At 36.7% G+C, this 26,919-nt stretch overlaps 1 protein-coding gene across 2 annotated transcripts in view; it reads left to right on the forward strand.

Annotated features, from left to right (window-relative positions):
* grin2aa (glutamate receptor, ionotropic, N-methyl D-aspartate 2A, a) overlaps positions 1-26,919 on the forward strand; it is a 151,157-nt gene that overhangs the window by 73,468 nt on the left and 50,770 nt on the right. For both annotated transcript variants that reach the window (XM_055035359.1, XM_055035358.1), the window contains one exon: positions 26,469-26,635. In XM_055035359.1, coding sequence (XP_054891334.1) covers positions 26,469-26,635 — 167 coding nt within the window. The remainder of the gene's footprint in view (positions 1-26,468; positions 26,636-26,919) is intronic.

Raw genomic sequence — 26,919 nt, forward strand, 5'->3', positions numbered from 1 at the left:
TTCAAATTATCCTTATTTTTTTTACCTCGCCATAAGCACTGCTAGTAAGATGGTTACTACTCAGAACTTCTTCAGAGAATCCCTCCAAAAAGAAATTGTTGCACTTTTCTGCAGGTGAGCCAGCCTTGCAGGAAACCTGCAATGTGACCAGCGCTCTCTCTTTCTCTCTCTCGCTCTCTCTGTCCCCTTGAGTGAAGTGTTCAGAGTAATATTACTACGACCTAGCTGCAGCGGTGAGCTGTGATTAGATTACTTATAATCAGGCTCAAGTTTCATAACATTTATCTAAATGTTATAAATCATTTTCACAGACTCAGATGTGAAAATAAAGCCTGATACGAAGCTGGAATTGTATCTCCTCAGCCAGGGTGCAGAGTCAACTCTAAGTGCATGCATTGTTCCTGTTAGTAAGAACAGTACATTGGGAAATTTAGCATTATTTTACAAGTTCAGATAACAGGAACATTATTGCTCCATCAGACACACATAAGTGTGGATTTTATGTGTTATATTGTGAGGCATATTTTCTTTCTGTGATAAATTATCACAAATTCCAATAAAACCTGGCATTGACTGTATGATTTGTTATACAACAAAGACTGGCTAGCTTGCTTTATTTGACTTTGGTTGTTTTTAAGGTGCTTTTCTGGATTGTAGGTACATTGAGTTCATTTTTAGCTGCTGACAATGTTTTCCCCCACAAACATCCCACCTCATTAGTGTGTTGTTCTGCAGTTTGTGTGCATGAGTGTTTTTACCCAAAAAAAAAAAAAGATTTTTTTTTTGCTTCTTATCACCTCCCACAGAAAGCATGTCATTCAGTCATAGCAAAATTCAGAGGAACACAAAGGTTTAAAATGAAATAGAACACATTTTGTATGTCCCTGCTGTCATACATGTCCCCTTCTCTTTCCCTGCACTTTTTTTGTTGTCTTTCCCAGAAGAAGACGTGACTGATACAACAGGCAAAGACATTTGGTGCATGAAAGCGAGGGAAGAAGATGGAGAGGAGGAGGAAGAACTCATTAGTAGAAGAGTTTAAGTAAAATGATGAGAAGAAGCTAGAGGGAAGGACAGGAAGAGATAAGGCAGGATTTAAAGTGAGGGGAGCGGGGGTAAGAGAGACGGAGGGGAAAAGTGAAGGATTTTGGAGAGGAGAGACATGTCACTTATGTTCTTCACCGGGGAGAGTCATGCAGACCTTAATCCTGGTTTATATTTAGAATCAGAGATATATACAGATGAAAACTCAACACTTCTGAAATCGCAAACCTTTCATTTTTGAAGGAACTCTGTACCTTTAATGAATTAAAGGTTTGTATTAGACTTAACCTCTTATCGTATCGTGATGCTTAGAAACACAATTTCCAATGTCCTGGAATCAGATGCAGTAAAGCTGTGGGGCAGATTGTATTTACAAAAGTCAAAGATGTACTTAGTTTGCGATCTTTTGTTTTTTTTCAAAATTACCCAGTATTTCTGGCACACATGCACACAAACACATGTTTGTCCCTGACGAGTTTGCTTCTTGAAACTTCTTGAAATGCCATGCAACTGTCATCCCATGGGACTTTGCAAGCAGAATGATGATGTGATTTCCTCCGCTTCTACCAAACACCCACACATACAAGCAGTTACGCACACAAGTAAACACACAAATGGACAAATAAGATGAAAGCATCTTCATCATCCGTCATGATTTAAGGGTCTGTGTGCATGTGTGCTTGTGCTTGCACACCAACAGACCTGCAGGCTGTCTCAGCGCTGTGGGAATCAGTCATAATTCTTCCTACTTAATTATGTTACAAAGCATGTTAACTGTGGAAGCGTGTGTGTGTCAGGCCATGTTTGCGCGTGTTTTCATCCATCTATTTCGCTCTTCAGTCCCTCTCCACTCACCTCAAGGCTTTTATCAGTGTAAAATTCACAGGCAGCACACTTGCTTTCTTGATAATAAAAAAAGAAGCCTTAAGCCAGCTATGTGACTTAAGGCTTCCACATCCTCAGAAAACATCCCCATGTCAATGATGTACAGCAATCATATCACTGCTACTGTGTGCCTTAAGGGCTTGTTTGTCAATACAGATGTAACTCGACTAAAACAAAAACAAAAAAAATGTCTTACTAACACATGGTCTTTCCTTTTGCAGTAGTTTTTTTTTGGGTTTTTTTTGTTTTTGCTGACCCTGGATTTATGTGGGGCAATAAGCTTTATATTAGAGTGATTATGACTCGGCAGGTATGCTACCTGATTTGCTTCCTTTCACTCTGATTGAAGGGTTTGCACGTATTAGCATAAGTATGAACTTAAACGTTCGTGGCAAAATCATTGCACTGCAGAGCTTTGACTGTTAATAAAAAGAGCATAACTGAAGCACCTCTCCCCCATCACCAAGTGCCTAATTTTAATGAAGAAATAAAAATGCTAACATTTAGTTTATATAGAAATATAAAAAAACAACTGTTTAGTTTCTTACCCTTTGCATAACAATAATGCTGAGCCATTCTTTGATTTAACTGACCTTTAGTGCTTATGCAATAATAACTCCATAGAGCAGGAAAATAACCAGTCAGGCTTTACAAATAAGCTATGTGACATATCAAGAAATATATTACCATTGATTAGTTTATGCCCTTAGCACCATACATGAAATAAGACAGCTGTTGCATTAAGACAGTTTTTGATAACACATAAATTCTTATGTTTTACCCCCAAATAAATATGATTGCTTCTATGATTAAAAAACCTTTACACCATTTTATCGCAGAGGGATGCCTCTGTAGAAAGATTTGCTGTTTGTATTCTTACCCTCACTCTGCTTTCCTTAACATATGTAGCCATGTGTATTTACTGTCCGGTGTCTTTATGTCTGACTGGAAAGCATCCGAGTGAAAGTTAGGGGAAATTTGTAATGTTTACAGACATGACTGCCAACTCAAATTTTCGGCACAACCCAAGTTCTCCTGCAGAAACTCCATAGAGTAGCAGTGATGCATTTGTTCTGGTGAGACTTGCAGAGGGTGTACAGACACCTCACAGTTAAGTCTCATGAAAGTGTAAGCATCCTGCAAGTCCAGAATAATTGAGCAAAACATATAATTCATTTATATGTCAATTTATGTTTGATTGCTTTTGAATCCTAAATCACCCAAAATGCTGCTGTGTGCAATAACTAATACTAATAGTTATTGATAACATTTGGTTTCAAGCTTTGCAGATGTTTAACTGGCACTTAGAATACCAATGTCAAATTTTATCTCGGCTTTACATCTGAGTGCAGTTGACCCAATGTGATTCTGCTTTGCTTTAACGTTGGACTTTGTTTCTGACACACAGAGGTGTGCTGACATCAGTATTCATCTGTATGTGGTGGCTCTTCAGCAACTGATTTTGCTTGACAATCCTCTAATACTTATGGACACTTTTTTGGTTGTGCAGCCTACTGACCCAGAGTGAGAGACTGTCTAGGAAACCTTTGCCGGTGTTTTAAGTTAATTAGATTAGATTAGAATTAGATCCCTTAGAAATATTGCTCATTTATGCAATCAGCATTTTCTTTTCATGTGCTAGTGTATGCATATATATATATATATATATAGTTTTAAAAAGATACTTTTTGTCTGACAATGTTTATTCTACCTCTTTGAGATTGACCATATATGCCGTAAAGCAGTATGCCTTTTCAAGCATCTAGCAGATAGTTTTGCCTAGTTATGTGATATTTGCTCATTTTTATATTGCATTCCTGCATTGATTTCTATGTTCAAATAAATAATTACTACTTACTATAAATTCTTCAAAAGTTGGAAAAAAACAAATACATATAGATAAATACAAGGAGCAAGGAGTTAAAGCTGGCAATTGTTGGACACTGTACCATGTTCCAAATTATTATGCAAATTGGATTTAAGTGCCACTTAATGCTGCACATTCAAAGAATGACCGTTTGCAGTTCTTTATGATCCATAAAATGTTTAGAAAATCTGCTGTGCATCATAATTTGGAACAGTACATTTTGAGTTTTTGATTTTTGAAAAAAATACTGTTCTTTACTTTGTTCAGTAAAATTTGATTTATACTGTAATAGTTCATGACTTGTAAAATTATACTGACCATCATTTGCAGTGACCATTTAAGAAAATCTGAGGAAAATATCACTTGCAAAATAATTTGCAACACAGTGTATGATAAAAATTTAGATGGTAAAAATTTTTTTGCTAATTACATTTTAATAGGAAATGACTTACAGGTGATTGCAGATGAGCAAGTCAAACATGAAAGTTTGTATCCAATGTGTTTTTTTTTTTCATTGTTATAAATCAGCTGCATAACTATGTCTGCAGCCTCTTTTGGAAAAATCCCCTCATACGCCTGCCTGCAGACAAAGGGGGAGTGGAGACAGTGACCATATATGGTCTATAACTACAGTTTGAAGCTACTTTCAAACACACGCTGGCATATTGTCCAGGGTGATTCTTCGTATCCCTCTATAATGATATTGAGCTGTTGCCCAAATACTTATCGATTGCCACTGAGCCCGGAGTTAACCTGACAGAACCCTCTCTCTCTAACACACACACACACCCACACGCAGACACAGCACTTCCACAGAGTGCTGTGTGCAGACCACACTGCAGTAAAGAAATGGTGGAAAGTACTGCAGACTGCTGTGGGGTAATGAAGAATAAGATGCACATGTGCAAAGATCCTAAGCAATAATTCAATTTAATTAGGATGTCAATAATTGCATTTAGAGTTTGCTGCTAATTTTTTATTTGTACCTGGAATTAAAGAAAGTCCCATTAAAGCAGCAACCAAAATGTATTTATTTTACTCTTTCTGTAAGACATCTCTCCAGAAATTGATTTGCAAGATTCATAAAAATAAAGATCAGTACTTTAGATCATTATTTTGGGTAGTTTTATTGCCTACAATTGGATAGACAGCACATGGGCTTCTTGAGAATGAGGTAATGCTTATTGCCAACGCAGCTTTGTGGGAATCCTGTGGTCCCCACATACCACATACGCTAATTAAAAAAAAAAAGAATAATATTTTTTCTAAGTTACACCCATCGACGTACCCATGCAAAGCTGCTTAATAGCAGAGTGATGAGGGTAAATTGGCTTATGGAGTGGAGGGAGGGAGAAAAGACATAATGGTGTCAATCTGGCTGCTGTTTACACAGTCATGTGCAGAAATTCAAACACTTGAAGATGCAGACCGGATGGACTTTCTTCTGTCTTTTCCCTTTTACAACCCAGAAAGATGAACGGAAGAACATAGTGGGAGGGATACAGGGATGCCTTATAGATAGAAAGAAACTGAGAACACATCATATTCCTTATTCGTTCTTCTCCCTTTTCTGAATCTGCTTACCAGAAAACAGCGATTAATATCTCACTCTTCTGTAAACCTAGACTCTCCTCGGTGGTTTGCTTGTACCAGCAGCGCTGTTGTACAGGCATCAGCCTATCATTCATCGATTCTTGGCAAGCTGTTACGGGTATTGGCAACTCTTCCGTCATGCTCTCTCCCTGCACACCTTCTCTCATTGCTGTGGAGCTGTGTTTTGGGTATCACTTATTTGATGGGCCTCTGCCAGAGCTTCAGAAATAGGATCTAGTGCTTTCTCAGCAGTTCTCTTGCCAGAAAAAAAAAAAGAAAAGGAAAAAAAAAGAAAAAGAAGGCTAAAGAAGGAGTGTAGGGATGCTGTTCTTCTACAGAAGCAATGCAGTTTTCTCATTATTTATCGAATAATTTGTTTGTATTGTTGATATTTGATCAACTGGTTGACAGCTAATGTCTTTGTCCATTAAGTAGGGAATATTTAATTAACACCCCACCCGTAATTGTTGATCTTAAACATAAATACTATATATTAATAAAACAAAATGTTTTAATCTGAAAATATCTTAAAAGCATTTTCTGTTTTTCAAACCACAAAATATTTTATTACATAACTTGAAAACAGGCTAGATTGTTATATTGTATAATGTATTGCACAGAATGCAGACATTATATCTTGTGAAGAAATTAACGAGTGAACTGGGGATTTTTTTATTTTCTTATGTATCATGTCAACAATAAAACTGCAGAGTATGTTGACAGAGGAGCTAGCAATATGTAGTTTAATAAACAGAAAAACATTTGAAATTAGGGACAATCATCTTTGACTACTTGTTGGGATACAGTTTTGCATATCCATATTTGAATTTATTCATGTATTTGAAAATCAAGCAAACTGGGCGGATTTGCAGAAATGGAGTAATATTCAAAAGAGTAAAAAAAAAAAAAGAGAATTACTGGTGAAGTAAGAAGCATAGGGAGAAACTAGATTGAAGGGTTAGCGAGACAACAAGTTAAAAAGAGAGAATGGCTGTTTTTATCCCTTGAATGCAAGGTATGATGGAATGTGATCCTTTAATTGGATTCAGGAGCGGTGGATAGAGATCAGCAATCTCTCTCTGGAAGCAGTCCACTCCGCATTTGCGTCCTGTGTGATGCTTGTCCGACAAAACCCTGGCGGTATTCAAACTTCTTTCCTTCAACTATGGCCCCCTACCTAAATATACAAAGGAGACACTAACAATACTCAAACGATGTAAATGTTCAGCTCCATTGCTTCTTTGAACTTTAAAATAGATTTGATTAGAAAAAGCAACAGGTTTACATGTACTGTATAATGCTTGCCGATATTTATGGATTTGGTAGCAAATTTACCATTTGATTCCTAATTCCTTCTTTCTTGTGTTTTGATTTAATGAAATAAATTCAACACTACCCTATTACCCCTATTACAATGAAATACTTTTTTGGCAGTGGTCTCCAGTTCTGCTCATAGGGTCCCACATTTTACTTTCAAATTAATTAAATACATTCTTAAAGTACCACCAAGGTTTTTTTTTTTTATTTAGGTGAGACAAGTTAGTCTCAACCAGAAGCAGCGGTAAGCAGCATAAAAACAACAAAACGCAGTTGAAAGGAGCAGCTCATATGTCATTAGCAGACAGGTGGAGGTTTCAGAACAAAAATGAAGATGCAAAAGTGCATAAAAATCTGAGATAAGGAGGGAAATTGGAGCAAGCTGAAGCAAGATAAGCCGAATCAAAAGAGAGCGTAAAAATGCAATGAAAAACAATGTATTCATTGTTAAAAATAGGAGAGAATAAAAGAGGAGAGAAGCAGAGAAAGTGGGGGGAAAATGGTGTTAAGTAATATATCCTGCCACTTTTCATAGTGTCTAAGACCAAAACTGCTCTGCAGAAGCAAAGGGGCTTTAATAGGGTAAAGACTGTTCTGGGAAAATGAATAGGATTGAGAGAACAAAAGGGTCAGACACACATTGTCAGGAATTAGTTATGTGCTCTGAAACCAAGTTGAAAAATGTATTTATAATAAATGATTGGTTTGCACCCACAGGTTTTTAGAATTCGTAGATTGTGATCTCATAAAAACAGGATCTGCAATAAAGTTCTAGTGCGTGGAGGGCAACAAAAATCACAATACAAAAAGAATGTCTCTGAAATGACCCTCTTTAGCTTGTTGCGCAAACAGCGCCGATGGATGCAGCATGCAACAAGCTGCATGCACAAACTCATGTTTCACTGTCGCCTGGTGAATTCTCCAAGCATTTCAATACAGTCACCACTATATTAAGATGTAGCACCAGTCGTTACAGCTCTTCCTCTGTGGCACTTGAGAAGTTGCCCGAACTGCTGGTCTGTCACTTCAGGGTGTTAAAATACCAGCCTTGGAACAGATCAATACTATCTGCGATGCTGCCACCCCTCAACCAATCTACTGTCCTTCTAATGTCTCCATTTCCACACTGTCTTGCCGAAACAGAAATTGTGAACGCTTCATCAATGCATCACAACCCGAAACCGGGACAATTAAGGAGCACTTATTTAATCATACTGCTGGTAAAAAATAAAAATAAATAAATAAATAAAGAGGAACTGAATATCAGTGTTTTTTCTCAGTAAAAAAAAAATCTATTGACATGAAAGACTCACCAGATGCCTGTAATAACCTGGGCAGTCCACAAATACAAAGACATAATAATAAGTCCATAGGTTATAAAAGAACTCGGCAAAAAGAGAAAGCCAAGATAATGACTTTCTGTAACCTTGACTGAAATATCTCAGTGTTTAGAAAACATTAGTGCTATATGTCTATATAATTTATTGTCATTACTACCAATGTGTACTGTTAGCATGTGTGGATAACCTGTATTTTATGTTTGATAGATATCAATCCTCCTTGTTAAAACTTGAAGGCAAATAAATTAAATGTTAAATGATTTAATCTTCAACTTAATAAATGCTAAGGGAGATTATTAAATGTCCCCATTATAAACCTAATCAATGGTTTTGTTTTCATGGCCATTAAGATCTTAATGTGGCTTGGATGTGATGCTTCTTTTTATGGTCTTAATGTGCCCGTAGTGACAAACCTAACATCTAATATAAAAGAAATGGTTTGTTTTTAATTAGAAAACTTCATAAAAAGGGCGGAAAATATCAAGGAACAATTGAGCAGTTCCACTGACGAGATTAAACAATGCCCCCCAAAAAGTTGAATGTACAGGAAAGCTGTCTAAAATTTGATTCTATTAGCCACTAAGATGTGTGGCTGTGTGTGCAGTGCTGAGGGACATCAAATAATATCCAGCAGACCATGACATTAACTAATTAAACAAGCTGGTGTTGAATGTGGTTATAAATTGCTCAGGTCAAATGGTTGTAAGCCACTTCATTCTGGGGCATGCTTTGCTTGCAGAATTCATCTTTTATATTGTTGATATCAGAAAATAATAATTTAAAACAAGTTTTTTTTGTTTTGTTTTTCTTTTAATTGTGATTTCTTACAGTCCTCTAATTTTCTGGTATACGAATCAGGAAAATGGTATTTCCTGATTCCTTTACCAGTATAGGCTAACTTGTTGATCCCAGTGCAATCAACAAGTTAGCCAGTAACACAGCTCCATCTGTATTGAATACAAATCATCAAAGATATACAGACTTATAATATGAAAGGTAATATATTTCACTGCTCCAATTATTCTGAAAAGTAGAATTGTATCTAATAAAAAAGAAAAATATGGAATTTATTCAAAATAATATGTCTGTTACAGCCTACCTAATCTCAATAATTGTCCAAGAAACCCATTCAGACTGAGGGAGGGGTATATTTAGTAGCAAAAATATACACATTTCTTAATAATGTGTATTTGTTCCTACACATCATCACTTCACCCACTTAAAGACAAATCCCTTAAGAAAAATTCTTGTTTCTGTTTCACTTACCTTTTGACCTCGCTTTTTTCTGTACTTGCATGCAAATGAGCGAATGAACATTTGTTTCATCATGTCAAATTAATTTAAAAAAAATCTATTAATATATATATCAATACAAATTTTTAAATCAAAATTCCTTTAAAAAGAGGTTTGTACACACATCAAATATGTAAACACACACTCAGACATGCATGGGATTTTGACTCCATTATTCATAGAAAATATCTCATCTGATTGAAGGAGATGGATAAGTTTGTTTGACTTGTATATGTTTACATAAGAGCGCAGCACCTGAAAGCTAATATGTCAGGAAGCAACAACCACAATATTAACTATTAATATTGTTCCTGCGCACCTTGAAGCATGCAGAAGCTTTATACCTCAGCAAGCTGAGAGTGTCAGTTGTTGTGTAGGTAACATGGGTTTGACCTTTTTCTTTCTGTAACCTTCACAGTCTCCCCATTTTAAAGGCCTTACATTGGGTTTAACTTTGAAAATACCTCCTGGCTATTTCCATAGTTAAGTGTCAAGGTTTGCCTGCAGCTGTTTTCTAGTGTACATTTTTTCCCCTTTACAGTCAGTAAAAGAGATGTAATTTGCTATAATTTGTGAAAAGCCAAATTGGATCCAGTTCTTTGACATTTCCCCTCAGTGTTTGCATATGCTATATTCCCTATGGCATGAAGAATCGCTTTTTTTAAGTGTAAAAAAATTTTAAAAATGAAGAAAAGTTAGAATTAATATTTTTGTATCCATATTTTTCAGCTTTTTTTTTAAATGTTGATTAGACTGCTGACTATGTAGATATTTTTTTTAAGTTGACCATCTCATTTATTTGAAAAAATTGTAAAGAATGTTCAAACAAAAACGAAGCAAAACGGTGCATCTATGAAACTTGATGAATCCTTTGAAACTTTTCATATTTATATTTATGGTGGAAAGAGATTTGTTTTTTTGCCGTTTCAAAATTACAGTGGACCTTTGGTTTTCACAGTGGTTAGGGACCACAGTTTTCTACCAGTAGATAAAATCTGCGAATACTTGAGACCCTTGTAAAAGTGCTCACAACTCCCTATTTTATTAACTCAAACCCCAAAAATTCTTTAATATGCATTATTAAAGACAGTAGAGATGTTTTAGCAGTACAACAAAAGCTAACATCGATGTTATTCCTTATTTCTGCTTTTGGGAGCATAGCCAATCAACGTCAAGAAGAATTATGCAAACGTCAGACAAAAGCATGTCAAGTAGCATTGTGTTGAATTATTGAGCTTCTCGAGCTGCATCTTTTTAAAAATATTTACAATATGAACAATAAAAGATATTGACAAGTTGGCAAGAATTATTAATCTGTGGTTACATTCCACAAAAAAAAAAAAAAAATCTGCAAATAGTCAGGGTCCCACTGCACACACTGTCTCAAAAAATCCAGGAAAATACAATGAAGGTTGTGGTTGTAACATAATGTGGAAAACGGCTTTGGATATTTTTGCAAGGCAATTTACAGAACCATACAGAATCAACTTTCTTCTTTGAATTGGTCACTAAAGACTTAGTACATATATGCCTTCAGAGTCATAGCCTGATTTCAGAGTCAAATTGACCAGCAGGTGTTAAAACAGTACAGGAGGAAGAAGGCAGCAGTTAGAACCTTAGATGTGCAAAAATAGAAAAGGAAAAAAAAAAAAAAAGAAAAAGGAAAATACACAGTATGCAACAATAAATTGCATGAGAGGCTGCATGAGGAATAGTACAGTGGTTATGATGCTGTGTTTGATTATAGTGTGACCTACAATGTTTTAGAATTACTTTGGTTTTAAACCTAATCTACATTAAAGGTAAAATTGGGTGTGTCAGAAAGACCACAATAGATCACTGTAGTAACTGAGAGTTTCATGTCAAAAGAGTAAAAGAATGTAGAGATGCAAACAGCTTAAATTAACTCTTTCAGATTGGCTGATACAGAAACTTTATCTAAGTCTGCATCAGAACTACGGTGTTCCAGGGGAGGAAATTAGTTTTCGGAGGATGGGATGAAATTAATAGGTGTTAGAGCACAGCAAGATGCAACTTTACCTCATTTGAAGAGGAATATTTTACAAACAACTGAGATGATAAAGTCATGAAATGGGGGGGAAATGAAAGTGAAGGGATAAAAGGAAAGATGAAGAGAGAAGTATTTCCCCCTCAGGCTGATTTAGCTATAAATATGTGACTCATAATGATTTGCAAATTAGGGCAACTGTTTTTTCCCACCACTGTACTCTCTCTGTCTCTCTCCTTCTTCCTTTCTGGTGCTTTTTCTTCCACTCTCTCTTGCATTGTGATTATCCATAAACTCTATCCTTCCCTCAAAATATCTGGGTGAAGATGTGCATGTTTATCTGCATGTGCATGAACTCGAGTTCATTAATTAGACTCCAGTCTGCAGGGGATCGACAAGAGGAGAAAAGCGCCCTAGACAGACACTACTCTGGTCTTTTATCTGGCCTCACCAATCACTTGCAGATCTTATCGCCGACGTCAATAAAATGCTCGGGGCAGCGTGCAAAGGTATGAAGCGAAGGAAAGAGAATACAGATGATAAGAAAGGAAGGATAAAAAAAGACAAACAATGGAGGGAGAATCAGAGAGAGGATAAATGAGAGAGGGTTTTTGCAGGACTAAAATAGACCAAGTCAAATGAGAGAACTAACAAACCGTATCAAGCACTGGGAGAAGTGTGCAATGGTGTGTGTTGGGGTAATTCACTGCTGGCCTTATAAGTTGACGTGCAAAGCCTATTTTTTTCTTTATGCTTTTATATGTATCTCTTAAACTTTTTTACATTTTTTATGCCGAAATCATGAGCTTCAATATCTTTTTTTTACTGGGATTGTATATGACAGACCAACCCGGAGAAGTGCATAGTTGAAAAGTATGAAGAACATTAAAGGCGATCAGCGTTTGCAAATAAAAATCTGAATCAACACTTTGCAGACCAACATTCGATTGCAAGTCTGAGTAGGCCCATAATTTGCAAAACAATTCAAGTTTGAATTGAAGTAGGGAATTATGTTCCAAATTGGAAAATGTTTGGATGCCACTGACTGGGATAACAGCTTTTCTTCAATCTATAATCTGAAAAGCGTATCCGGGTGAATAATGCTGCCAACACTGTTTTAATTTACTTGTAGAATAAAAATTGCACGTTAGCATATGTTCTGTCCCTGGCGTGGATTGTCTCACAGTTTATCTTTGTTAAAACAACTATTTAACTCTCGTCACTCTTTCAATTATATAAAGTGAAACTATGAATTTTTATAAAAGGCAAAGATAGGTAAAAAACTGAAGCAGTGAGAAATAAAAAGCAAAACTCATTTATATATAGAATTTGGCGTCAGGATTCTGAAAACATGGCCATCTCTACGCGCGTCATGAACGACTGCAGATTCAAAGCTGCATCTCCTCGTCTCTGTTTGTTTGCAAGCTCTCGGCCTCAACTCCCCCAGTCTTCAAAGCGGATTTGAAACTCTGGTGGCAACAAAGTGGGTTAGCAACTTTGCCTCTTTTCCTATCGTCTTCTCTTTTCCTCTGCTGCCTAATTCCCCGTGAGAGAAATTTGACTTTCAGCTGTAGTGTTCGAGATATCTTCAGTGGTCAAAGTGCCGTTTCAGCCACTTCGCCATACTCTCCAGAATAAAACCTGAGGAGAAAGTTCCCAAATCCATGTAACCGGATTTACAAGGCGCACCAGCGTCTTGACGTGGTTCTCAGACCTCCGTGTACAAATATGTTTCTGACCTAGTTAAGTCGTCGCCCCTCTCTTGTGTGAGCAGTGATCCACAGATGCTCCTCTCTGCTCACAAATCAAGTCAGACAGTGTAACTGACCTTGGAGCTCATACAAGAGACCCCGTGAAGGCTGTGCGAGGCTGACCCTGATTCTGGAAGACGTTTATTTTCTAACCGGCTTCAGTGATGACTCATTCTTGTTGTCATCGTACTAGTTGTTGACAACGTCACATGATAGTTTGCCCTTCATCTGGACATGACAAAAAAGATGGTTTAATTACCTTTTTAAATCTTTTCTGTTGTTGTTTCTTCTACAAGCCTCTATAAATATTTAAAAGTGTACATTACACAACCATTCATGTATTCTTAATATGATGTACACCATTTTTCATGAGTATGAATTCAATCCAAACCTTTTTCCTCCAGTTATTTATTGCCAGCATGAGTCTCGGTCATGGAGCAGCTCAGATAAACGTGCTTAGAATTGCCAAGACATGTTACATTTAATTTCAATATTAAGATGACTTAAATTAGATGAACAAAACTTTTTCTCTTAAAACAAAGGTTAAACAAAAGCCTCAGTTATCATTGCACTGAGGGACATTCATCCATCCTTCGTTTCATCACTGGCGATTATTTCACACCTATAGTTGCCTTTTGCACTTCAAAAGAGCAGAGAAGTGGCTATTATTTATTTGGACATCATAAACAAATAAGCCTGTTTTGGATTTTTTTTTGCAGCAAGTCTTCCAGAGTTCAAGTTTAAAGTTATAACCAATAAACCTGAAAATGCATAAGGCTAATTTGTCAGAATTAAAGTACTTTTTGAAAATAACCTTTAAGCAAATATTTTCATTAACATGGCCATGTTTTTTTATGCCTTTTTTACATCCTAAATATGCATGCATACGCGTGTGTGTGCAATGCATTTAGTTGAGGAGTTAGTGAAATAGAGTATTTTTGTTGAACATGACTGGATAAGCTGAAAATTAAACCCACTGAATATAAGAAGGTGACAAATGCAAAAAATAAAAAAGAACTTTATCACAGTATAGTATGTAAAATAACGTTGGTTTTTTTTTGTTTTTTTTTTACTGAAATACAAAACAAAACTGTGATTATTTTTGCTATTGCAATGGTATTGCTCACAATAATCCTGGGACAAAATGCTCGTATCATTACATTCTTAATGTTAATCTGCAAAGAGAGTGGGACAAGATTAGTTTGAAAACCATTCTGTGTAAAACCCCTTAAGTGCCTCTGACACCTCACAAACTTGATGCAAGTTTACTCCTGGTGTTCATTAATTATTTAGCCCGACCGCGTTTCTCACCTTTTCCCTCCTCGTTTCTTCACCTCATTCTTTCCAGGGTATTGCTTTTCTCACGGTTCAGTTTTCAGCAATAGCTGCCAGTCTCCCGGTTTTTTCATTCATTTGCCTCTCTTTACTGCTCTTGTGTGAAACAAAGCGACCCATCTGTGATAGCAATAGGTACATTAGGCATCAGGGAATTTCCCTGTGGCTCTTTGTGGGTAGATGTGTGCATGCACGTGGATGGGTGTGTGTGAAAAAAAATAATAAAAAAAACTGCGTGAGTTGTTAACAGATATCATCTGATGGTCTCCTCCCAGGGGTCCAAGCTGTCTTCTGGGCCAATGAAATCCAGCCAATTATGCTGCAGGCCCCGCTGGCAGCCAATCAAATGGGAATGGGAGCACTTATAGATGACAATAGAGTTTGGGGCATTTGACTTAACTCAACTCGTTGAATGTACCAGGATCCTTGAGACAATGAATTTAGATGAGACAAAGTCGATTCAGTCTTTCTCTTCTATCTTGCATCTTTGTTGTTCAAATGTTGACAAGATGTGAGGGAATTACAATTATTGAGCAAATTTCTACAATAAAAAAGCAAAAATAATATATTTGTTTTTTCTCTGGTGGTCAGAGTAGATGCGTAGATGGCTTGAGGGAATATTTATATGGATAATAATGTTTCTGAACAATTTAACAGAAAGTTTGCAGTGAGTTCTTTAGTGTTTATTTTTGCGGTTGCCAGCGCCTTGAAGTCCTGGGTGAAGTGTGTGGCATCGTATCCATCATGAAGGGCCCGAACTCAATCATGAAAAATTTCATCACCAATGCTGTGGTCGCTTGTTGTGATCTTCTGGACTATTCCTACATTGTTATTCAGTCTAAGGGAGTTGAGCCAGTTTCACTATGTGATAAAATCTTTATGGGAATGAATCACACAACAGAGTGTTTGGGAGGTGGAGAACCGTGTCTTCACAAGATCTCATGAAGAATAAGACAACTTTTAGATGCATCCCTGCTCCTACAAACTTGAATCACATGACCCAATTCAATAGGATGGGCATTAAAACCCAAATATTGGGACTAATCAAATCTATATCAACTTAGTGTGCATGCCTACAGATCTTTCATACACGATTTTGTAAAACGTGAAACATATTTGAAACAGAAAAATCGTTCTTAATTCTTATTTTCCACAATAAATATTAATGAAATGTTCTACCTCTTAAACAAAGAATGTTGGTACAATAATCCACAGAACGTACCACAGAATTACAAGAATAGAAAAAGCATTGTTGGATCATAATCCATGCTTGAAAGGCATGGATTCAGATTGCCTAAAACATTTAGGCAATCTGAAGGATGATGTCGTTGTTATTGTGGAATAATCTTTATTTTTTTCATCACTGTTATTTTTTTGTGTATGAGAGAAGAAAATTGATATGCCACTTGTTCATCAGTGGCAACATTACTAACTATTATCACTGCTGGATGTAATAGCTACTTCTTGCCTTCCTTTCTCACAGGCTAAATGACAGTTGTCCCCTGCAGGGTAAATAAAAGAAAACTATAAGACCGATAGAGGTTTTTGATCTGACCAAGAAAAAACCTCCACCGATGATAATAATAGTCATTTCCACAATATTCAGCATATCTCTTCCCACTCTGCGTCACCTATTTTTCTCATCTATCCTCACCTCGTCTCTGCCCTCTGCTCATTTATCTTCCTGCCACTCATTCCACCCATTCCTTCTGCCCTCCCAGCTCTTTTTTGTCCTCTTCAAAGTAGGTCTCTCGGTGTCAGTGTCTCTTAGTGGCAGCAGTGATGAATCACTCATATTGCCGGCACGGTTAGCGATTACCATCACAGCTGCCTGATTCATCTCCAAGGGGGAAACTATCAGCACATTATGTTGCATTGATTTACCCCCAAATTGGTGTGTGTCAGGGCAGAAGAACGGCTTTTTATGACGGGGGATGACATGTCCTTGGTACTGCTTTATGTCTCACCATCTACGTTTTTTATTATTGAGTGAGTAAGTCGCATCAAAGAAAAACCTCTGTCTTTTTACCAAAATAAGAAATCTCATGTAGTCCCAGCCAAAATGGATCTGAGTATGTTTAGCTGAAAATCAAGGACCTAACAAGATCCCAATTTTTCTCACCAAGGCAATTTTAAAACGAAACAGTGGCTTGTCCCTTTAATTTATGAGCATCATTTGGCACCTTTAACCCACATCAGATGCAATGTGCTAAGGTGCACTGAGACAGAACAGCAAACCAGACTTCAGTAGTAGTTTTGTCAGAATCATTTATGTTTCTAAACAGAACAGGTCCTACAGCTTTCCAATGGTTGCCAAGCATTTAAGCTTCAGCTACCAACCAAAAGCTTCATCCTTAAAAACAAGAGGTCATTTTTGTGTGTATCTTTTGCTGCCTTTTAAAATTATAGTCCTGGCTGGCTAACAAGATCTAGCTGCAAATACATTAAATAAGCAAACCTTACTTTTAAAAGAAAGTTAAGTTGTCAATAATGTTAGGAGACCATTAGCCAGTAGCTACTCACATATCCACAGTTGATATCGCATTTGTGACATCCTGTTTGCTCTGAAAATTCAAAATCTCAAACTCAAGACTGATGGAACTGCTACTTGATAGAGACAGCGATAAATTAAAACACAGTTTTAACATTTTGATAAATCTTCATCTACCAGCAAAACACACACAGACACACACACGCATTCACCACGACCCAAAAAACAACTTATCCAAATGGTTGGAGATCATCACACACACACACGTTATACATTAACTGTTTACTTTCATGCTAGATCCTGTCTTAATACTTTCATGCTAGATCCTGTCTTAATTTGACAGCCCGAACATTTTTTCTGTTTGTAGAAAAAAGCGAAGACAAGAAATATTACTTTTGAATCAGACACGCAGTGAAAACTTCAACTTTTATTCTCTTGAGGTTAAAAAACTTTTCCCCACAATAAAATTTCTAAATTACTAATTGTACTTGGTATGTGCTTGGTAAGGCGTCCATAGTTTTTCCTGAAAATCATATAAAATTTTACTGATAACTAAAAATGCAATTTTATACATCTAAAAAAAAAACACTTGGCTGTTGAGGATAAATGGACGTCCCTGTGCTATACTAATGTAAGTGTGCAATTCAAGACATTTTGTTTCGTGTCCTGTTTAGTGAGTGGTCCTCAGTTCTTTTTGTGCTGCGGTTTATGTTATGTTGTTTGTGTCTTTGGAATGAGCTCAGCATGATCCACAGCCCTCTGGCTCAGACACACAGAACCCTGTCAAACTCTCACACACAAACACAGAACTTCCCTTAAGTAAGCCCCTTACCTTCTGAAGCTAGAAACATTGTGTGGATGCACTCACAGTCAATACTATGAGACCACAATTTAACACATTAATGCACATTTAAGCAAATGTGCATCTGTGTGTTTGATGTCATTTGTGTGAATTTGTTTTATTTGGTTTGTGGTTTTGGTTGCATGTATGCTACAATTTTAACAATGTCAACAACTTACACAGCAATTATTCAGCAAAATTGTGTAAACCTCAGCTTTATAAGAAAATGTGTGAAGTAAAATACCATGCAATGTCAAAGAAGGTGTAGTAACAGGCTACATAATATGGTAGACTTCAGCACGGTCCAAGCTACTCCTCCCAACAAAAATTGTTTCTTAATTCAACTCATGTTCATAGTTCACAACCTAAACTATTCTTAAGACATGACATTTATTTATATCCCACAGGAACGGAAAGCATTTTAACATTTTACATGTATCACATGTATTATTCATAATGGTTGAAGCTCTCTTCCTCTTTTTTATGGGATAAAATGCATTTCCACATGACCACATTCAAACAAACAAAGATCCCTTCATTCACATACGTTTTCTTGCTTTGGATGTCAGACATCAAAAATATGTATAATTGAGACAAGAGAGTCAGTTTGTTTTTATATTGCAAAAACAAATTGCAAGAACACTCCGGTGTTCTTAATGCAACGCTCAGGAGCAGCATGGCAAATATGTGCCACACACACAAACAAAACTTGTATTAGTGCAAATGGGTTCAGTATGATCCTGGCGGACAGGGCGTAGTAAAAAACTTGTGGAGTTCAACTTATCACTATCTATATTTAAAATATAGACAGTGGGTTGTTTGAGGCAAGTTGGGAAGAATAGACCCTGGAAAGGGAGTCAGTCAAACTACAAGTACATACAAAGTGTAAACCATTGGACTTAGAGAATTGAGTAACTGAGAAAAGAAGGCCAGTGCAGAAAGACAAAGATATAAAAAGGAAGCGAAAGAGCGAGATATTACTTTTTTTGTTGTCAGTTTCCCGTGGGGACTTGACTGCTTGTTAAAAAGTCGTCAATGAAACGACAGCAATAACAAACACACACTCTACACACATGCACACATTCATGATAAACTTTGAATAAGTCTCTTCCTCTCCCCATGTTTGTTATATGCTATAATGGACTGCTTCTATGCCGAAAATATTCCATCTGTGACGTCAAATAGAGCCTTGCTTAATTATCTCTTTGAGAGTCACTGTGTGTGTTTGCCTCTCTGTAGCTCAGGGCTTTTGCTCTATGCAATTATTATCCAACACAAACAAAGGTTATATGCTGTTTTTACATAAAAACACTCTTTTAAAGTACTTATTCTTTGTTACAGTGAAGTTGTGAGGTCTGCTTATTGCGCTTGTACTCTGTAATTTAGAAAAAAGCTGAGTACGATTTAGACGGCTCATAAGGTGTTTGCTGAAGACATTCCGAGTAAGTAAAAAACGTGATTTCACCAATGTGGTTAGTGCAATGTTTGTATTTTGTTTCATTTTCCACCACATAAAAAAATACCAATATGTTTAATTGTTGTGCTGGTTTATCGAGCCCTTTTAATAAAACTGCTCCAGTCTTATGGTCTTAAATTTTACGACAATGTCTTTACAGTTCAGTGTCATTGAAAAAAAAACAGGTTATCAACATTCAGGGCCTATAAAAAGTATTCACCTCTTTGTTTTATCCTTTTGATTGCTGCTGTAAATAATCATGAACAAAATGTTAATTTTGACTTAGAAAATACCACAAAACCATTTAATGTCAAAATGAAAACTGATTCCTACAAAATAATAATTAAATTAAAAATATGTAACATGAAATAAGTGACTGCAAAAATATTCACCCCCTTTAAAGTGAATATTTAAAGGGGGTGATTGTGTCTCAAGTGTTTCTATACACTCTTATGCAGAAAATTTATTTTCTAGCAAGACAACAATCTGAAGCAACCAAGTAAATCTACAGAGAAGTAGCTTTAGCTGGAAAGAGGATCTTCTAAACATTGACTTGAAGGGGGTGAATATTTATGTAATTTTTGTTTTATTTTATTTATTTCTATTTTGTTGAAAGCAGCGAAAATGAGAAATCAGAGTAAGATCTACAAAAATAGTAATGTGTGACTTTCTAGTTTCTTTAGGTACAATTATGACGCCATTGTCTTTGCTACTAGACTGGACGGGGAGACATTTTTATCTTGCCACCACATGGAGTGAGTAGGAGGGTGTGAGAAATTCAAACAAAAGCAAAATTCACTGCTTAAAAACTCCAAAATGGGGGGCAACCTTTCACCAAGTCTCTAAAATAACCATCTGGCGCTATCTGTAAGGCATGTAAGAAAAAAGCATTGTGTGTTCTACCATCATGAGTATCATGTGAAGTTTGAAATCCCTCGTGTTATTTTAACTTGACCCATTCCCTGCTGTCAGCGTAAACCTCAGCTTTTCAGGAGGGTTTGGCATAGAACAGTATGACTATATGGGAAAACTAAACCCTGGTTCCTGTACTTTTGAACTGGCTTGAAAAACGGTGTGTTTAGATTTATTTTCTCCTTGATGAAGTGATTTCATTTTCTTTGAATTGAAAGTAAGTTAATCATCCACTCTCACTGCATACTGTTCCAAGAAGAAGAGTGATTGGCTGGGTTTCCTTAGATAGATAACTTTTAATCAACTAAACTTGAGTACATTGCCATATAACTGGGATTATGTAAAATTGACTTTGAATCTCTTTCCGAAAAAGCTTGAATTACATTCAGTTGCATTTTTGGAAGTAACTTGGATGTACTTGTTGCGTAAAGGACCTTAAGATGGCATTCATTGTGCATTAATGGTGTATAAACTGAATTTAATAGAATAGAAAAGGCCATCTCATGTGGCAACAGCTGATGTTGGAAAGCAGATATAATTGTGATGATGTCAACTTGATGTATCTGAGTATCTGTTCCCTTATTAAGTGCACAAAAAAGCATGAAATGATTTAACTGGAGTGACAATGTGATTGCTAATTTATGATGTCTCATGAAAAGCTGTGTTAACATACATACTGTGTTTTATGTAAGTAAATTATTACATACAAGAACACAACCTTCGGGGGTTTTTCAACTGCAGCATGTTTACATAAATAACAATGTTGTATATATATATAATATTTTTGATACGTCTATCAATTTTTGACATGTCTATCAAAACAAAGAAACAATCTGCTTTAACTCAAAAGATTTGAAATGTGTATTGTGATTCCAACATTATATAACTTTACCTTGGCTGTAGCTTTCATGGATTGAATAAGGAGTGCTGTTGACTTGGCATTTCAGTTGGTTTCCGCAGATACGTCCTACTCTTTTGTTTTGCTCTGGCTATTTTTATGCCTGTCTGTTTATATTTAGCAATTGGCCACTGAAGATTTTTCTTTAGTTTTTTACCCCTACTTTCTCCTTCTTTCACCACAGAGCAGCAAATAAAAGCGGATCTGTGACATGTAGAAGCGATAGAAGGATATTGATGGAACAAATATTTAGACGTTCGTTATATTAGCTTTATTTTTTCCCCCACCCAAAATTCAATGCTCAGTTCTTCACAGCCTCATCTGTGTGTTTGCTTCTGTGATGAGACCGGGTGTGTGTTTTGAGTATATGTGCGTGTGAACAGACCAGACAGTGCATGATGCTAGCAGCAGAGGATATGAGCACTGCTATTTTTAACTCGTCTCAATCTCGGTGTAGACTCCATGTCCTGCCTCGTGGAGTAGGTGTGTGTTTGTACGGGAGTCGCTGTGGGTGTGCCTGAGATTGTGCAACAGTGTGTGAAGTTTAAAAGTGGAAAAACATAATGGGGAATGTGTTAGACAGGACGTAAGTGACAGGTTGTCTGCGTGTGAATCCCGATTGCTAAAAGTGAGTGGAAAGCAGACATGTCACACTTGACAGGGGTGAAATGAGAGGCAATGATTGACTGTTTTCCGATGTCACGGATTGCAAGCTATCCCAATTAGGAACAATAAAGCGCTTCAGTCACTCCTTTGGTCTTTTTTTCCTCTTCCTTTACAAAACTATCTTCTGCCTATGTGCCATGTTTGCATGTCTGTGAATATTTCAGTTGCAAGTGCATGTTCTCTTTAATCATTTCTTTTTATTTTAAACACACCTGACACTCTTAAGTCGTTTGTACCAGATTACATTCCCCTGTCTCCTTATCCTTCAGAAGAATTTTATTTTTTGTGTAACCAATGCAATTTGTTGCATCATGCAGTTGTTGCAGATTTTGCACCTGTACATCCATGAAGCAAATATCCTGATCATCAAATCTCCAGCTAGAGTCCACATACCGTTGGACACCATTTTGATTAAATGTGGCAATCCTTAAACTAGTTTGACAAAGTGCATGGTGGATTATCTTGCTGGAAAGTATGCTGAAGTGGTACTAACTGGGCTTAAATGGGCTACGGAAATATCCGCCACACGATGGCACCACCGCCACCACCAGCCTGAAGTGTTGATCCAAGCCGGGATGGATCCATGCTTTTGTTCCACAATAAATTCTAACCCTATTATTAAAATTGAGACTCTTGGGATCAGGCAATGTGTTTCTGAGCCATTATTGTCCAATATTGGTAAGCCATGGAGAACTGTACTCTTAATTTCCTTGACTTAGCCGACTGAAGTGGTCTCTTGTGTGTCCTTCTGCTGCTGTAGGCGGCATACTGCAACCTTTTGATACGTTGAGCTTTTAGAGAAATTATTCTGCATATTTCATCAACTGTTCCCTTCCATTATCTTGAACTCGTCTGCTCTTTATTGTCTGACCCTTGACATAACTTAGATCTTTTCAACCATACAACTGCCTCTGACTGGGTGTTTTGTCTTTTAGTGCCATACTTTGTAAACCTAGAAGATGGCTATGCACAAGAATTTCAGTAAATCAGCAATTTCTAAAACACTTTGACCAACAACAACACATTCACACCTTTCTTTTCTGTTTCAGATTACTTCAGGAAGTAATCCTTACCACATATTTTTACCCCCAATTTACATAGCTTGCATCTCCTCTCTCCCACTTACTGAACTAATTACGCACCCATATTAGTATATGAGAATGTTTACACTGCCTCCGCATTACACCTGCCCCACTGTATGTATGTGTGTGCTTTAAAATCTTCTTTTTATTCACAATCTTCATTGGAAAATTATTAAACCAACACTGCATAAACAGTAGAATCAAACTATACTATATGTGTCAAAAAGCATAAACTATAAGGAGACAATCAAACACATGTGCTTCGATAGACAGAAAGGCAGAAAACTTTGACCTCCTTCTGCATATTCCGTGACCGGCCATGTGGACAACTCTCTGTATATTGCAGCTCAGTGTGGGAGTTTCTTCTGCTGCAATGATGAACACAGGGACTGACAAGTCTTACACCGTAACCTCCCTCCTTTCCCACCATGCTCAGCCATCGCTTGTTTCAGTGTCTACCACACACACACTCACACGCAAACAAGCAAATGCACAAAAGTGACAGAGCAACAAATTCTCCAAAGAGCATTTGAGCCTGAGTGGAGAGTGAGGAAATCTCACATACAGATGCAACATCATTAAAGAACACTCAAGGATCTTTATCTACAGTAGAGGGAATGAAATGGGAATCTGTTTGCTTATTTTCTTCCAGTGACAAATGTAGGCAACGATGGAATCCCATCTCACCTAGAAGCTATCAAGACGGAGAAAAGAAAATGCCAACTCAATGTAGCAAAGAATAAGAAAACACAGCAATGTAGCAAAATCAGACATGCATATTTGAAAAAAGATACTTCATAAAAAACATACCTCTTGTACACACACATATTCTGTTTTAAAATATCAGTAGGAATTAGATGCAAGGATAACCATTCATCAAATACTCCTTTTTCAATTATTTGTGCCAGTGAACCCACATATATGAAATTAATGTGAATTAATGCTGCTGTAAAATGCAAATACTATGTGTTGCTATCATATAAACCAGCTAAGACCTACATTATCTTCTTCTTTATTATATTGCGTTCCAAGTCTACTTAAAAAATTAATGACTTTCTACTAAAAGTAGAGGTTAAGCATTTGGTTTTAATAAAGTGAACCTTGAAACACATTAATTTTCTGCTTTTCTGGTGTATCCAAGTCTTAAACTTGTAAAACTATACGCAACATTGGAAATGCTTTGAATCCTGCACATATTTAGCATAAGCAGTGCAAAGTCTTACTTTTGACATTTAGAGACCGTAGTAAAGTTTTGTTGACAACTTTTAAGGCGCTAAAATGTTAAGAGTAGAATGGATTGTCAAGATAGTTCAACACACTTATTTGAACACAATTTTCCCAGATGGGGCAGTGGTCATGCTGATCCTCCTTCTATCTTGCATCACACATATAACTCACATTCTGACCAGCTGAACATGCTTTTTTATATTTTGGCATTTTTAGACTTGTTTGCTCTGTAGTTGCTGTGTCCTATTGGGCAAGACACTTCAACCTACTTGCCTACTGTTCTGGATTTGATAAAGCGTTGTACAAGTATAGACCATTTGCCATTTTAATAATCTGGATTCTATCTCCAACAATCAGTGAGTAAAATGCTGGGTGAACCCCAGAAAGGCTGCTCATCCATCACTGAGCCCTGAAAGCCACTAAAATGCAATATTAACAAAGTCATCAAAATCGCTGAAGGTTAGAGACTCTACAATCACTAACTTCCTGTGACAACTTGAAGTGGGCTATTAATGACAACTTGTATGTAGTCAGGAGGATATTTTTTAAAACTCCCACTTTATTTTTTTAGTTTTTTTTTTACTATTTATTGTGTTTAAAATAAATAAATAAACTTAAGTTAATGCTGAGTGGAATAGCAATAGCCAAAATCAACCAGTAGGAGGAGCTGGAACCTTGGCGTCAGTACCTTCAATTGCTGTGTGGTCTTCAGATTACCTCAAGATCAATACATACACTGCTTCTTCCAATGGGCTTCCATGGCGTAGCAGCAGCATCCAAACCCTACAGTACATCTTGCATCATCTAATGCAGTAATGTATGATGCTACTGGAATTTAGAGCTTAAAAACAGCTTGGACGTCTGTCAAAATGGTGGACTAGTTTTGGTTCCCAACAGAACAGCACTTTTCCAACTGTGTTGAGTCAAGTGTAATTGAGCCATGTGTAGAATTATGTTGTTTTTGAACGCTTCGACTAGGCCTCTTAGAACCCAGGAAAATGAACTTTTAAAACTGAATCATACAAACAGATTTTCAACATTTCAAACTACAGACAATATCGAGCATATGGGAACGTTGGAGATGACCCCTACCAGTTCCAGCCGGACTCCACACCTTCACGCAAAGCAAAGTCAGGAAGGTTGAAGAATCTTTGTATGCAGACGCTTCTTCAGAGCCCAGACGCACACTTAACTCATTACATTTGCAATAAAATACAGTGTGTTTGTGAGAAAGGGCATTCCATCTGAAAGCAGTGCCTGATCTGGAAGGATGGAGAAATATTCCCATAAACACACTGGAGAGTTTACGTGCAAGGCAAATACATAAATGTCTCCACAGTATATTGCATGTTTATATTTAAAAATGATTAAATGATTTTAAAAAATCACTAGCAGAAGTTTTGTGAAGCATGTTTACATATTGTGTCAAAATACAGACAAAAAAAAGTCAGAAAGAATTGTGAACATGTTTCAAACATGAACTGTGGAGTATGTTTTTTGGGGCTTTTTTTGTGGGATATTTGAGTTCACTGTAATTTTAAATATGTATATAGCCATAACTCACAAACATCAAGCTAATAAAAGCGTATAATTACAAGACATACTTCACAAACAGCAGCATTTTACTTGTTCAGAGAATAGTTTGTGTTGCGTTTGCTCAAAGGACATCTCATGACTGTTCAGACTTGACTTTTGCACCATTAAGGACTTTGCATTTCAACACACAATTCAACTTCGTTACAGTTTGAACAGCAATATATAAGAATTAGTGTAAAACCATGTTGTGAGCTTTGCTATAGTTGCACATATGGCCTTAGTTGTGGTATATGTATCAAAATGGAAAACGTTCATTAAACTGACGCCTGTATTTGTCCTGGTGTCAGTCCTTCTTTCCTCAACATGTTTTACTTAATTCCACTCAATTGAATTACTTTTACATTATAATGACATAATTTTAAATGCTACATAAATGAACAGAAACAATTTGCCCACATGTAATAGTGCTTCCCTACACTGTCCAAGTCCATGTCTGAGTTTGGCTGAATTAAGTGGCAAATGATTCTCAGTCAGATTTAATGGAGTGGATATTAGTGAGTACAACTCTCATTCCCCAGAACAAGGCCTGGAGTTCTGCAGCCCGTCTGTACCGCACCAATCCAATTTTGTCTTAATTGAATTGTTCGGAGCCCCTCGTCCATATATTTCCTTCACAGGAAGCTTATTACTTTCAATCTCTGCTTGTGTTTTTATGTGTATGGCTGAGGGAGCTGGAGAGTGTGTGTACCCATTTCTTGCCAACTTTTAAATGCTCTGTATTTGATTGATGTTTCTGTGATGCAGTATGAACCTAGTGGATTAATCTGGGAGATGAAACCAAAATGCAACTGATTACTCAAACTAATCAACCACCCCCCTCTTCTTTGTCCCACCTTTCTCTTCCTCAACATTCCTCACACTGACAGGATGTGAAGTCGACATTTTTCCAGTTTGGTGCTTCCATCCAGCAGGAGGCTCTGTTGATGCTGAACATCATGGAAGAGTATGACTGGCATGTGTTCTCAATTGTCACGTCCAAGTTTCCTGGATACCAGGAGTTCATCAACATCCTAAAAACTACAGTGGACAACAGGTAAGCTCATTAACTTTATATTTGCTTCTTCACCAAAATGCTAAACTTTTTTTTGAACATATCTAAACCATTCCAACATGATCATTATGTGCAACATTTTGGGAATAGTTGAGTGCTGGAATACTTGATGTCATAATTTTACAATCTGGCAGCAAATGCAACTGTTTGGTGCTTCATCTTTAAAATATATATATATTTGTATTGGAATCAAATAATATTAAACATAATATTTTGGGGGACTTTAACTGTTTCTGGTCATTTGATATTATACAATCATAAAATGG

Source organism: Poeciliopsis prolifica, unplaced genomic scaffold, assembly GCF_027474105.1.
Source record: "Poeciliopsis prolifica strain line A6 unplaced genomic scaffold, Auburn_PproV2 SCAFFOLD010, whole genome shotgun sequence".
In the NCBI taxonomy this organism is placed as follows: domain Eukaryota; kingdom Metazoa; phylum Chordata; class Actinopteri; order Cyprinodontiformes; family Poeciliidae; genus Poeciliopsis; species Poeciliopsis prolifica.